The sequence below is a fragment of the Echeneis naucrates genome, chromosome 22 (assembly GCF_900963305.1).
Source record: "Echeneis naucrates chromosome 22, fEcheNa1.1, whole genome shotgun sequence".
NCBI lineage: Eukaryota > Metazoa > Chordata > Actinopteri > Carangiformes > Echeneidae > Echeneis > Echeneis naucrates.
In genome coordinates this window covers 3,655,826-3,671,320 of record NC_042532.1, presented here as the reverse complement: position 1 = coordinate 3,671,320, position 15,495 = coordinate 3,655,826, and the positions used below count along the sequence as shown (strand labels likewise).

The 15,495-nt window shown below is 40.3% G+C and overlaps 1 protein-coding gene across 2 annotated transcripts in view; it reads right to left on the bottom strand.

The window, feature by feature from the left end:
* The window catches only part of pxdn (peroxidasin), a 51,778-nt gene extending 40,962 nt beyond the window's left edge, over nt 1-10,816 (bottom strand). For both annotated transcript variants that reach the window (XM_029494157.1, XM_029494158.1), the window contains exon 1: nt 10,575-10,816. In XM_029494157.1, the coding sequence (XP_029350017.1) occupies nt 10,575-10,759 (185 nt within the window). In that variant the 5' untranslated portion in view covers nt 10,760-10,816. The remainder of the gene's footprint in view (nt 1-10,574) is intronic.
* Between the last annotated feature and the right edge of the window lie 4,679 nt (nt 10,817-15,495).

The window sequence follows — 15,495 nt, the reverse complement described above, 5'->3', positions numbered from 1 at the left end:
AGAAGCATATTGACAAATAATCAAATCAAAGAGGCATCATTAAACTGCAGCATTGATGATCACAATTTCAAATGAAAGGTTCTATACAGTCTAAAGGTAGAGCTCCACGTACTCTTTGATTATGAAGAAGGTCTAATAAGGTCTAAGGTCTATACAAAAACAGTTAAAGTATGTTAAAGTGCTCATTCCACAGGGAAATGCTTATCGGCTGGATTCAGACACTGAGCCTTGAAACCATCCATCAGCACTTCTGGAACTTTGTGATAACCCTAACCCTAACCCTAAGCCCAGCCCCATTTGCCCCAGCAAATGGGGCATCATCAAGCATTGCAGGATATGAGTTTTCACATTAAATCTGCAATATTTTTATTCAACCACTTAAAAAACAGCCAGCTAGTATGAAGGGGTATAGCCTTTCTTCTCTCTCTTTTGGGAAACTGACCCATTGTTACTGCAGAAAGAAGCTTGAGAGAGTTATATGATGAGTGCATATCACAGACTAAAGTGAGCTCTTTTGTAAAACGGTTACTGGTATGGCAAAAAAGTTAATGTGGTAGACATAAGACTGCGTGATATATATATTTTTTTATTTCCTCAATATACTTTCATACACTGCCTGTAATAAGCAGAGGCAACGAGAGGCACAGTGAGAGTGACAATGAAGGACAGGAGGGGAGGACTCAGTAGAGGGATGGAGAGAGAACAAGAATTGGCGATGAGAAGATGCCATGGAAAATACAAACATACAGTGATTGATGCAACCTGGTAGTTCTAAATGTGAACTAGTAAATATTAGCAGTAGGGGAAAAGAAGAGGTTTCAATGTGAAGTGAGTAGTAATGATAACTAAAGGTAACTCAGCAGTTATAGCCTTAGTATGCGATCATTACACAATGCCTATGAACCGATTGCTTAATTTGAGCTACCTGTTTATTTAAAAGAGAGCTAAGCAGTAACATCTTTGTTATTTTTGGACCAATAAACAAATGAATTTCCTTCTAAATGGAAAGAGTGGATCTCCCTTAGAAAGAAGTGGGATCTGTTAGGTGAAGAGGTTGGAAAACATGTCCCTCCAGGAAATGGGTGCATGGTGCATAGTGCACTGCCCAGACATGCTGAAGCAGGGTCTGTCCTGCCTGACTGCCTGCCTCCAGGTCTGAGGGATGAAGGCAAAAAATAAGGAGACAGGGAGCAGGAGAGCAGGGCTACGTGCTGGTTCAGGCAGCACCCTTCTGAGGTGCATAGTGCACATGGAAGCAGTGACTTTATTTCTGCTGAGGATCATGCTGGTGTCACAGAATTAATTCAAAAGTTTGAACTGTCTCAAACAGAACACTCCAGATCTGTTTCAAAAATACAAGTCACGCTTAAAGCTAAATTTCACTGCAGACAGATTCAGGTCTAGTGAGCAAGTGGGACATAGCTAATATTCACTCACACTCGCGCACACCCGCGCGCACATACACACCCTTTTAGCTGTTTGCTATTCGAGTAAGCAAAAGTTGTTCAACGCTGATAAAAGTGAAGTGAGCAAAAAAGGAAAACCATGCTAATTTTATTTTAGTAAAGAATTACACTTTATAAAGAAATACAATATCATGAACAATAGCAATTACCCCAAAATGACACCAAACAAAACCTCAGATATGAAGAACACCAGAATTTACCTGGTAATGTTGTCAGAAGTTGACATGAGATTGGGCCATCTCTCCAATAAAAATATGGATTCTTACAAAACTGGCCATTTTAAGAGTTCACAACACAATTTCTCATTAGTTTAAAACACTAAAATTAACAACTTTTTTTTTTTACTTCAAAATTGTCTTACCATCTAAAATCATAACTCATAGCATTTGCAATATCAGCCAAAATCATTTCAATGTCATTGAGCCCTAAATAGTTTTGGCAGTGTGTTTGTCCCATTCCCATGGCTGCAGTGACTGTATTTGTAGAGAAGGCAGAGTCAAGCAGAATGTTGCCAGTGGCAACAAGGTGTTTCCGAAGAATCAGCTGTGGATGAGTGTCTTGATGACATCAGGACCAGTACATCTCACAGGCCATTCTCAGGTCCGGAGTCAGTGAGTCAGGCTGAAAAGTACCTTCAGCTGACAGATTGGCAGCACCGGTGCTCTGACCTGGACTGTGCAATTGTCTGAGTGATTGTTTTGTCTGGAGATCTGTTAATAAAAACCTTGAGTATATGCCAAAACCTGACCCAGAGAGTAATTTGTTTCACGCTAATCACACTTCATCCCTTCCTCAGGGCAAAAAGGCTTACACCAGCTCATAACATCTAAATCAAGAGCAAGGCATGAAAGTGAAAAATCCACTGTTGTATAATGACCGACAGAAAATAATGACTAAACTGTATCTGTAGGAGCCATGAATGAATTTGGAGGTGTTTTGTAGAAGTATGATGGTTTGAATTTTAAATATTGGTGTTTGTTATTGTTTATAATACTATTTAGTTTTTTTTTTTTTTTTGGGGGTGATCACGTTGATGAGGGAAGTAGGCCATATGGATATGGGCAGGGATGTGGCATTAATATAGGCACCTTCTCACCTGTGTGGTGAAAGAGAGAGAGACAGAGACTACTTGTTGACCACTATTTTCTTTGATTACTGTGCTCATTTTGATTATGAGTTTATGCACAGTATCATGAGTTTATTATTTTTCGTTAATAAAAAATAAATTTTTAAAAAACGTATTTTTCCGCTTCTCAGTGATTTCTTTGTTAAGCGTGTCAGGCAAAGGAAAGGCCCGACCTCAGCCTCTCAGCAACTCTTTGTTTTTGTGAAGTTGCTACAGTGTCAGTGGAGTGAGGCAGCCTAGAAAGCTGCTCTGTGATGTTTTATACAAGGTTTATCCATAGAGGAATAGAAAATACAAGAAGAAACAAGGGCATTTAGTAAACAAACCACTCTTCAGTAAAAATTCACAAATCATTTAACATGCATTATATTTATTCCATTTAAATGAGTCTGTAAGCTCCTGTTTTGACAACACTCAGCCAGATGGAGCTATGAGTAATGAGGTTAAAACCCTGCAGAGGAGCTAACAGACTATTCCACATTTTGCCTCAAAGGTGACTCCCTTCCTCAGCTCAGTTATGAAGGAGCATTGAGAACTCGACAGCAATAGCACTAATATAGCGAGAGTACAACAAAGGAGCATTTCAGTTCCTGTTGGAAACAAAGAATAATGTCATTTGCCCACACAAGATGGTGGGCCCATGACTCAACATGCTCTGCTGATGAGCTGAAGCAACAAACATGGAAACACTTTAAAAATGAACAATTATAATCAGAGAAAAATGTACACTACACCTTTCTAGAGATCTTACTATCAAGCTCCTTTGTTCGCACTGCAAGTTTTTGAAATGAACCAAACATGAGCTTGGCATGTCTCAAAAGATAATCAGGATGACCTATTTAAACCAGACAGTGTGGACTATCTTCTGCAGTGTTTTGAGCACACAGTGTCAGAGACAACACCACAGGTTGAATGGGTGCGCTGAGGTGATTTAGGGACAGAATAACTGCCCTCCCACAGGAGAATTATGCTGTATTGTATTTACCTTGAGCACAAGATGTTGGAGCTGGAAGCAACACAGTGGATTCCAGTATTACAAGTCAGAGGCTTGTTTTTGCTGCTATTATTAGCAATACTACTGGATAACCTTAAGTTACATTTTGGATATTCAAACACTGTATACTGCCCCTGACTGAGTGTATGATTTAACAAGATGCCAAAAAGACAGTCTCACAACAGATTTCAGTTCTTTTGATGCTGAAAATGTTCCAATCCCATTTTGTTCCTTAGTGACATCTAGTCTGATACTAAGTTGTGGATCAGGCAAATAGTGATCTGACACCATTACAACTGTATAATACAAATCCTTGACGCAACAATTACACCAATTTTCCAAAAACTAGTTTCATCACTTAAAACTAAAGCCTTGCAACTATTTCTAAATTATATTTCTCAACATTACACTTTGGTGTAAGCCCACCATGACATTATACGTTGGCTTGGAGGCTGCAGTTTTGGGGCCTTCCGTTTGTAATTTGTCCACTACCTCCTTTGCGAAACAAAGGAAACATTTGGAGGAGAAAGGGGCGCTTACAAGGAGTGAAGGCTGGTTCCAACCTGCTATGGACTCTATCCTGATCGTCAGGCAGGTTGACATGTGTGGTCCAATGTGTACATCACACAGTAATCACTCCCTTATGATACCCTGCTTTATGGCCTTTTTTCCTCAAAATGGAAACTTCAAAAATATAATTTTTTTTATTGATGAAGACATGAAACTAGAGACTGAGACCATAAACTGATTAGACAAATGTTTACTGAACTAATCAATCAAGTGAGAGGTAATTTTAAATTTTAAATAAATTCTTTATCTTTTAGTCCCAAGTCCCCATTTAAAAACACTGCTAGGTACCGTAGTAGGAGGGTAACAGTACGCTTAAGTCATTGTTCAGTATGTAGCCTACCTCAGTTTTGAAATCATGGTTCAGTACATTATCAAATGCAAATAACAAAAAACATGATGTTTTTCATTTAATTGTCAAACTGAAAACATAAAAGAATGAATACGTTAAATGTAAAGCAATTCTCTGAAAAAAGGATGGTTCTTTTTAAAACATACCTCTGTCTAGGTACAAAAATAAAAATAATAAAACATTATATTTCCTCTGACCTGAAATCTAACATGGACAACAAAAGGCAGTGCAAATAAACATTAGATTAATAATCACAGACACAGGTATTATACTATAGTTGCTGTATAAACGCACTTCCAATTCAAATAAAAAAAAAAAAAAAACAAACCCAGGAACTGATTTGAAATCATATCACCACACACTATTTTTGAATGCTTCTGTGTATTCACAAGCCAAGCAAGAATAGGGACAACAGCTGCGAGGAAATTTTCAGAAGAGGTGTCTGTAAATTCTTCACTGAGCCAGGATGACGAGTAAACTTGGCGGCTGCCCAGCTCACTCACCAGCATCTGAATGCCATGTGTGGACCTCTCCACTCATACTCTCCCTCCCAGGTCAGGGAAGTCATTTTGCTCTGTGACACATGCCCAAGTGGGCTTGCCAAGGACTCTAAGGCAAGCGTGAGTCATTCTTACTTAAACAAGAACATAGCTGGCTCCTCGCTTGGTTGGTGGGAACGCTGAACCAGAATCTCCAAACACGGTTGCAATGGTCCTCTGCAAAATGCATCCGGTTTAAAAATGACAAGGATTTGTTTGTTGTCAGGGGAGTAAGTGCAGCAACAAAACCTTGCAGAGCCTGGAGGATTTTGAGTGCTAAATACAGCTGAAGGTCATCACAAGTAAAATGAGCCACTTCCATAAGAGAGGCGGGACACATACAGACTTCAGGGAACAATAGATGGAAGCATTGACCTTTAGTTTGGTATGGGCCTGTAAGATACACACAGTTTGGTGGCTTTCACTGTATCACTTTCTACGTGGCACATTAACAGAGCAACATTTATGGTGTCTTTTACCTCAACTCTACTTGGAATAAGAGTGTCATAAATGTGAATGTCATCTCATCCTTTACTTTACTGGCTGTTGTATTGGGTGGGTGGTATGATGGACTGCAATACATCTCTTTGAATACTAATGCACTAAACTGCTGATTCCCGTTTTTACTTCTAGGACTTTAAGATAGCACATGGCTTATTATTTGCTGCAGCTTGTGCATTTGTTTGTCTTTTTAGCACTGAAGAAATGTTTCCCTGTTATAAGCAACCTTGCTGTTTTCATCATTTTTGAATGTTCTTTTAATGTTCTATTTATCTAATACGTTTCCATCCCGCGGGCAGCACGGCAGCACAGTTGTTAGCACTGTTGTCTCACGGGTTCAGTTCCCAGACTGGGGCTTTTCTGTGAGGACTTTGCATGTTCTCCCTGTGCCTGCATGGGTTTCCTCCAGGTACTCCACTTTCATCCCACCAACCAAAGATAAGCATGTTTGGGTGACTCTAAATTGCCCGTAGGTCTGAGTGTGGATGGTTATTGGCCTCTGTCTCTGTATGTTGGCCCTACGATGGATTGGTGACCTGTCCAGGGTGTACCCCACCCTCACACAACGTGAGCTGTGACCCGGAAATGGATAAATGGTAGAAGACAGATAAATTAATACATTTCCATGTCTCTCTAAACTACATTGAATTGCATTATGTCTTAATGGTGCTGTAAAAAAAGAAAAAGAAAGAGAACAAATTTGTTTATTTGTTTTGTGTTCATTTGCTGGAACCTGCCTTGGCCCTTGAAGAACAGTATCCCAATAAACTGGATTTGCACACATACCTGTAGAGCTTTAACATTTAACTAAAGCCTGTTAACAAGTGCCAAAAACAGGTCCAGGTTTAAAAGCAAAGTCAACTTTTCATTCAAGATTAATCATCAGGAAACAATTTAGAAGACCTGTGAAAGCGTGTTACCCCCAAATTTACCAGCAGATCTGCACTAGATGGACACAGGAAGGGGCCAGCGGAGTTCCTTTCAACAACTATCTTGGGCCCAATCTCTCTGTGCAAATGAGCAAAGCTTTGGGGATTTCTGGCTTTGCATTCCATAATGCTGCAGGGACTGAGTGCCCCACAAAGCCTGACTGCAGCAAATTCCACACAATGAAACTCCACCTTCCCTCCCTGACTCACTAACACCATCACCTAGTCAAGCTGAGCCACCGTTTTGGGGGCGTTGAGCGGGGTGAGGGGTAAACGACATGAAGACATTGAGACATAGAAAGAGCTGGCTAACTGCTCACTAGCAGGCAGAGCTCAACAGAGGCTGCCGCAGAAACGTGTCTCCACATAAAAGCTGGTGAAAAGCTGAAATCACAGATGTGCAGCCAAGCCCATAGCATACCTGGTGACCTGGTGACACGTACATTTACATGACACCTAAAAAAAAACCAAAAAACACCTAATTATTGCATTAGTCCGACTAAAACTGGACTTTTAAAGTACATGTAAATATGTTAGCTCGCCTGAAAGTCAAGCTACTGCTGCATGTATAAAGACAGTCAGATTGGAGCTGGAGGAGGTGATCTGCGCATGTGCTTACGTTTTGTGCCAAGCTATGACCCGGAAATTGTACAGAAAGTACGATATGTACAAATTTGCAAGGTGGTTGTCCACCATCGTGCCAGTTTACCTCTGAGTCACTAACTTGCTAGTTCACTGATCTTTTTCTCTTTCCACCTCTGTTGTGGTCTGTGACGTCATAGGTCAGTTGGTAATGGCCCATTACCCACGAGCCGAAAGAGTGCATATTGCCACCTATCGTAGTGGAGGCGATGTCATTTCGCTCCCTTGCATGTATACTGGGACAAGGACAGAAGTCCGATTGGATGACTTTAACCGAGCTATAACCATAGCTCAACTTAACTGTGCATGTAGTGTAGTGACTGTGACATCGACCACCACTGAAATGATTCACCAGTCGTTCGACATCCATAAACACCATATTTCCCTAATGATCAACAAATTCCTTTCATTAGAGACAGATCCACCAAGAACACAATGATACACTGACAGCTATCCTCACAGTGCCAAACTACCATGTTAAACCTTCTGCAAATTGCTAAGTATGAAATTTTATCTAAGGGCCCCGCTCATCACAGTGTGGCAGAAACAAAACGGACAGCCGGGTTGCCAATGTACAATGCCCTAAAAATACAATGCTAAAATCGCAGCGCTGCAAAAGACAAAAACAAGCCGGTTAGTGTTCTACAACATTAACTTACTGACATATTCCTACTGCTGCAAGCACGCAGATAGACGTATGTGTGTGCTTATTATGGCACTGCAATAAAACATTTTTACATTTCATAATGCTACACTCAATAAGTAAACAGCAAAGATATCCAAATATGCAGCACTATACTGAAGCCCCTCCAATATACTGACAAGCACTGATCCATACAAAAAGGTAATACATCATGTTGCTTCTTTCTCTTGAGCTGCTTAGGTAATAGTGGTAAAACAACTTTATATATGATGTTGGCAAAACAGCACTGATGCAAAATCAATCATTTCTTAAACTCCCTAAGAGGAGATGCAGCAGTGTCATTACATGGAAGAAATGTAATTTATTCTCATGCCTCTAACAGTGAGACCTCAGAGAAAACAGCTGAAAAACAAATGTAGGCCAGAAAGACTAGAAAAGAAAAAAAAAAAAAAAAAAAAAAAATCTGGGGGAAAAACGTCCATGTTTCTTGGTTGAAATGTCATGTAGAAAAGCTCTTGGCACAAGGCCCGTGTGCAGTAGTACTTCTAAGCCCGGACTTTTTATTTTCTACTACAGTGGCCGAGAAGAAATCAAGAAAGATTCTTTTAGATTCCAAAAGTTGAATACAATAATATTGAAAACTAATGGCATTCTGTTATAACTGGATCTCAGAAAAACACATAAATTAAAGGTCCAATATTTTTCACTTTTTTGGGAGATTTATTTTATTTTTATATATTTTTATTATAAGACGTTGAAATCTCACTTTATAAAACAAGGCACCTGACTTGAAAATGAAGGAAATGTAATCAAATTGAAAACAATCTATTCAAATTCAATAATTCCAGAAAAGAGTACAGCTGTAAATAACTGAAATAAAACTGGAGTCTCCCTTCACAGTAAAATGCTGATTTGTTGCCCCGAATGGCAACAGTAGACAACTGCTTAAGTTGCCTTCAGGTTGCACTACCTGCTCACAACTTTCATCTCTCACTCTTATGATGCTGTTGTCTTAAATTCCTCTAACAGCCTGCTGCCAGGTGGAGGAAGGAATGCAGACCCTACACCTATTCAGCGCATTGCTCCAGGTCAAGAGTCTACATATCCACACATAGGAAAAAGGCCCTCATCTCCTGTTACATAATCCTACATTGATTTAGAAGGAAACTCAAACCCTAAAGTCATTGGTTAGAAACTAACCAATAATCAGGAAAAAGAAAATCAGATGCTGAACACTGAAAACTCCCAAAACGTCTATGTTAAAAAGCATGTTTTCAATCCAGTTTGGCAGCACATATGAGGCTTAATTTCATCACACAGACCAAAAGCTGTAAGAACACAACTCTTCCTGACATTCAGACATTTCCTTGCAACATTACCTACTTGAGCTTCAGCTTGGGTTTTTCCAGCTGCGAACCACCATTCGAACATTTTCTACAGCGGAGAAAGGGAAGGCCAGGTACAAAAAGTATTCATGTCCTGACATGAACAGCTGGGTGAGGGGGGAACAGCGACAAGTGGCTGAAACTTCAAAGCTCTCCAGCGTGAGTTCCTGGGAAACCACAGCATGTCCGTCTGTTCTGATCAGATTCAGACACATCCTACAGAGCGCCTAAACAATATATTCAATGCAGTGGAAGTGTGTGAAGAGTGGAATCTGCTTCCTTTGAGTGTATCTGAGCAGGACTGCACCATACAATAGGTTCCTCTCAAGTCTGTGGGCTAAATCCAGATGGGAGAGTACAAGACTAATTCTGAGTGTGCTGCTATGGTATAGGCTGCAGGAGTTACCCTTTGCCCCCTGCTTCTAGCCTGAATGAAACTATTTATAGTCAGTGATTATGAAATGCAGAAGAGGACAATCAAAGATGGGGGGGGGGGGTATTCTCTGATTGTGGCCTTGAGAAACTGCAGCTAAAACAGAGAAACACCTTCCTTTGCTGACTGAAAAGCAACCAGGACACATTCACAAGTGCCCGTCAAGTAGGAAGCATTTCATCTCTTTCACTTCAGAAATTCAAACATGGAATTTAACCAGTGCGATGAAATTTCTCTGACCAAACTGATAGGAGAGAAGCAGCTCGAGGAACTGCTCCACAATCTGGGAAAAAAACAAAACAAAACATCCAGAGTCCACAGTGAGATGAAATCCACTTGGTCACACACACACAGACACATACACATACACACACACACACACACAGACAGACACAGACACACACACACACACACACACACACACACTGTTTTGGCTGGAAATGATTTCCTATAAAGATGATAAGGGCACTGGAGGCTGAGTCTGAGCGAGGAAAGGCTGTGGTGGCTTCGCTCACGTCTAATTAGACTACATCTTACTTGCAGTCAAGTTGTGTGTTCGGTTAAATGCCATGAAGGGAATGGACGGTGCTGCTCCACCGGGTAGCCTTACTCTCTGACTTCAGCAGCTGTGTGACCCTTAAAAAACCCCCCCGTTTTATTAACTTCTGCGGCCAGCTGGGCTTACCGGCAGGTGGCAAGACGTTTGCGAAAGCTCACCGGGCAGTGTCATAATCTCTGACATTGCCACGAAGTGACGTGTTCCCGCAAGTGTTTTCGTTGAAATTTAAACTCGAGCCAACTTGGGAAATCCATCCAGATGCTTAAGCAGTCAACGCGCCACCGTCTCACGAGCAGCGTGACGCTAGCGGGGCTGACGTGCGGGAGACGTCCACGGGCTCTCCGTCCCGCTGAGCCTCAGGGCCGGCTCAATTCAAGGGCAAAAAAAAAAAAAAAAAAAAAAAAAAACAAACCCAAAAAAACCCGAAAAGCTACTTACAGGATGGTCGTCTGGGAAGACACTGCCGGCACGGTCTCCAGATTTAGATGCATACATCGCACGGTGGTCCGGAAACACAGACAACGACTCGGACAGCAGAGTCCGAACTGTGGTCCACAGGCGAGCGCTAACAAAGCCACGGCGAGGAGACACGGAGGAAAGAGCTGGCCCGCTCGCAGCGCCATTGCTAGCAAGAGAGCCGAGCAGGAGCACAGACCGCCAGCTGCCCCTCTCACACACTAACAGCGAGCAGCGGGTTAGCTCTGCTGGGAGAGAGAGAGGAGGGAGGAGGGGGGGGGGTTCCAGTCCTATACACACTCAGAACACCATTATTCGATTTGTACCGTGGACTAACTTTTGAAGTTTCAATCTAAGAAGGCATGAAGAATTGTTATGTTACTGTAGCGCTCCCCTCCCCAACAGCCCACAAGCTGTGAAATAACGTTACAATACCACATGTGCAATTTGTCCTAATCATATAGCTTGTTGCTGAGTGAACGCTACTAATCAGCGCTAGTTAAGGATCTAAAGTGTCTTGGATCGTATTCTCATTTACGATATACGTGTGATTTAGGGTATGAACGTGTGGCCTAAACCCCAACGCAATGCGGAAAGTATCCGTAAAGTATCCTGCCAGCGTTGGATCTGGTGTATAACTGATTCAAACAGAGCACGGATTCAAATGAGAATTTGTCTAATATGAAATTGAGTGGACAAAGCAGCCCGAAATCTATTAACCCACTTAATTGGCTTACTTGTATATAAAGTAAACAGTAATCCCAGTTTCCCCAAAAGTTAGTTGGAAGTTAGGTTTGTTTTGTGACCTTTACATAATGTTTGAGGAATGTTTAGAAAAAGATTTGCTGAATTACCATAGGGGAATATCCAAAGAGCATTCCCATGCCCTTCAGGAAATATACCCATCCAATGAAAAAAATTATTAAATAGATGGTCTGTTCCAGTATGAGGGGAAACTATTTTTTTAGAGTCAGAGTGATGGCAGCCGCAGGATTGATCTCTTGTCACGTTTCTCATCATGTCTTGAACACTCAGTGTGATGTTCAGCATAATCTTCCTCTTCACAACCAAGCAGAGAAGTCAGTTAACAGTCTGATGAGTTAGACGGCACCAAAGAATGATGCACTGGCCTCATTGACCTAGAAAAGGATCTGCAACATCCCAAAGCACACATTAAAGGACCTGAGCCTCCCCAGGAACTGAACTTTACTCTGTGCTTTCCTGCAGCGACTGTGTTGTAGGAAATTGAGATGTCTGTAACCCCCCTCTCAGAGAATGGGAGGGGTGTTTATTCATCCATCAAATTCAACCCACTGAATCATACCTAAACAAAATCAAGCCATTAATGTTAATAATAATAATAATAATAATATCTTTGCCTGTGCTTGTTATGACTTAATAAGACACCTTGCCTAAAATATCTTTTGGTAGGGTGTCTGTAGACATGGAAATATGACAAAAAATGCACAAAGAAATGTAAGGGGTGGGGTTATTTTTGGTTTGGAGAGCCCCTGGTGGCAGCGGTAGGGCCTGCCTGTCCAAAGGCACTTCCCTGTCATAATAGTGAATGCAATTAATAGGGGTTGCAGCTAACATAGCAGCAATAAAAGAATATTTTAGGCATAAATAAATAAATAGTAAAGCACAACATCTCCATTATTTCCGCCTGAAATTAATAGTCAAGGTAATTGTTGAGTGTCGCCAGGTGGGATAGTTATTTGATTGAACACAGCTTTGCAGGAATCATTCACAAACCAGCGCAAGCAGGAGAACCAGATATTTCAACATTTAAATACTTCAAGAGTCCTCCATGGGACCACTGAGCTCCCACCAATGATATACATCATATCACGCCACTAATCTTAATCACCACTAAGATTACAGGTTTACAAGATTACAAGTGGAAAATGCAGTTCTTCGCTATGCACAAAGTTTATTATTATTATTATTATTATAATTATATACAGCTATTAAGATTCTGTGATTAACCCGGGGAAAAATAGTAGTATCGTCAGTGTCATTTAGCATGTCGTTGTACTTTGCTTAGCTTTACTTCAAGCAAATACTCGATAAGATAATTTGTTTTCTGCTTAAAACCCAAGAGGAATGTGGCCTTTTTTGTTTTCCATCACAGAGCTTGTCTTCATAGCCCATTATTTCCATCCCGTAGCAGACTGGCATTTTAGCTTAGTGCATTCATTTATACTACTGTCAATGCCTTTCTTGGTTCTCATATTGTCATTGGCCTATTTTATTAGGTTTATCAAATTAAACTTGAAGACATGCCCCATTATGGCATTCATAGCTGAATCAACACTACCTTAGTTGCTCATTAAAAGCACCTCTCTTTTGGAACTATCAAATAAGAAAATAGGAATTGAAATCAATCTAATTTTGCTGTGCAATGAAAAGAAACACCAAGTGATAATAAAATGCTTACTTCTGACATAGCTGAATGTCCTGAGCCTGTGTTTTAATCTAATGAGCAACACTGGTTACAAAAAGAAATCATTTTTTCAAATCAAAATTGAGCGCAGAGTAGAGCAGATCCACCTCTCACTCCACCTCAGCTCTGCCCTCTCCTCGTTTTCTCCAAATATGGTTTCTTCTGGTTTCAGAAAACCAAAGATGGCTTTATTGCCAATAAAAGATTAAAAATAACAAATATGGCCTCATGGCCCCCTGTAATTACTCCATTGTGTGGCGAAATAGCTTGGCTCAGTGACAAATTGAGCTAGATGCATCTGAATGTTAATTAATGAGTCACACAAGCATCTCATTATTATGCTTCAAATAAAACTGTGGTTATAGTAGTGAAATATCATTTGAGGACAAGTCAGTGAATAATCTTTGACACCCGCCTGATGTGTACCGCTCTGTGGTCGGGTGTTTGCTGGCCTCTGCTGGCGCGCAGTATTAATATACAATAAACACACCCCCAAAAAATCATTTTTACAGGCCTTTGGCAACACATTTTTTTCTTTATTCAGAGTAAGATGTGTCAACATCCAGCATGACAAAAATTGTACAAAGTTCACAATTTATAAATTAAATATCACAGCAACTTGTGATCTCACACATTTATAGCAAAATTAAAATGTCAACAAATCCATGCTGTGTAGTACAAAAATAAATCAAACTTCAGTTCCACAGAGAGCACAATAGTTTATACAAAATCCTGTCTTTGTTAATGGTCACTGAAATCAATCTCAAAATGAATTGGCTCAAATAAAATAATAAACTCTGATGAATTCACAATAATTTATATGAAAAGTCAGCATTCTAAATACTTGACAACCTTTTTGTGTTCCCTATAGATAGTCACAGATAACTCTTTTCAGAATTGTTATTTATGTACCAACATCAGATGAGCAGCCAGTTTGTGCTTTAAAACCCCTTTTCCATTTTTGCTGATAATGAGAATTAATTCAAAAACTGGTACTAGCTATTACTCTACTGAAGCATTACTATATTGGCAAAAAGCTGCAGACACGATGCTGTGGAAAAAGGCCTATGCAGTCATGGATGATGGGTAGTAGAGTCCTGAAAGAGGACAGTAAAGTACAATAGATGAGATTTAATTAGGTGGACAACAAGCACCTTTTGCATTAGCTCTCAAAAAGGCAAATTCTGAACATGATCGCTAACAACTAGAACAACAGAATGGAGGGGTGCATACAGTCAGGCATACGGGCATCACGCTGGATTGTATCACCCCTCGAAGGTCTCATTTCGCCCAGACCTTCGATTTTGTCTGCTTTTTTTAAAACCTTGAATTGATTGACTATTTAATCCTTTGTACAGTGATTAGATATAAAGTGCTGCTGGGGGATAACTTCATCTTCCTAAAACATAGCAAAAATGAAAGAACATTGTTAATGTTTTTACACTTGATAATAGCCTACAGTGTAACTGCTATGGTTATAATCATCCTCTTCTCTGATTTCAAGTCCCTGTTCTTCCTTTCTCAGTGGTACTAAATCCACACCTACAGTGGCTCCGAGCAGGTGGTTACTCCAAACGTGTGCCAAAGAGGTCACCTGGAAAATTGCACGCCGCCGTACGTAAGGATAATATCTTCAAGGACAAGTGCAAATAGTCTACTGGCACATAAGTGGGGACAGTGACCCTGTAAGTCCCGCTGTCATACTCTATAAATACTCTTTACAAAACCCTCTGAAACCCTCCTTTTAGGTGTCCGGGTACTGCTTTTAGTTCCTGTAAGAACATCAAAACATGGAAACGAAGGTGTCCCTGTGCAAAATCGTACAGAAAAAAAGTGGAACTCATATACTTTCCTTTCTAAATCTCAATGTCCAGGTTCTCTCCTCTTTTTTAAAAACACTTTTGTATTAAAAGATTTGTATAAAAATCAATATTTTACATAGGCTATATTAAAAAGATTCATGTGACCCCACTATGCTTATAAACAAGAAATTGCATATACCCAACCTTTTTTTTTCCTTTGCAGATTGCATCCTGTACCTACTATAAAGAAATGATTTAATTATATTGCTGAGACATTTCTTGATCCTAGCAACTCAGATCTCGAGATTGAGCAGATTTGATACTACAAAGGCTAGAATGTGGTCTAGGTCATTGTCTTTACACATCGTTTCTGTTTGAGATTAGTTAAGGATGAGCATGTGAACATGCATGCACCGCACAGATGTGTTCCTCTAGGAAATAACTGCTTCTCCTAGATAATGGGATTTCCACCATCGGGTTTCCGTGTAATGATGTTTACAATATAACTGTTCATACATACATTCATACATACGTCAGGTCAGTTTCCTCTCTGTATTCAGTTAGCGCACCAATTAAAAATGCCCCCACCTACAGCTATGCATCTTTTTTGTCATCAAAACAAAACACAAACGTTTCTCAAGCATTGTCAGAAAAT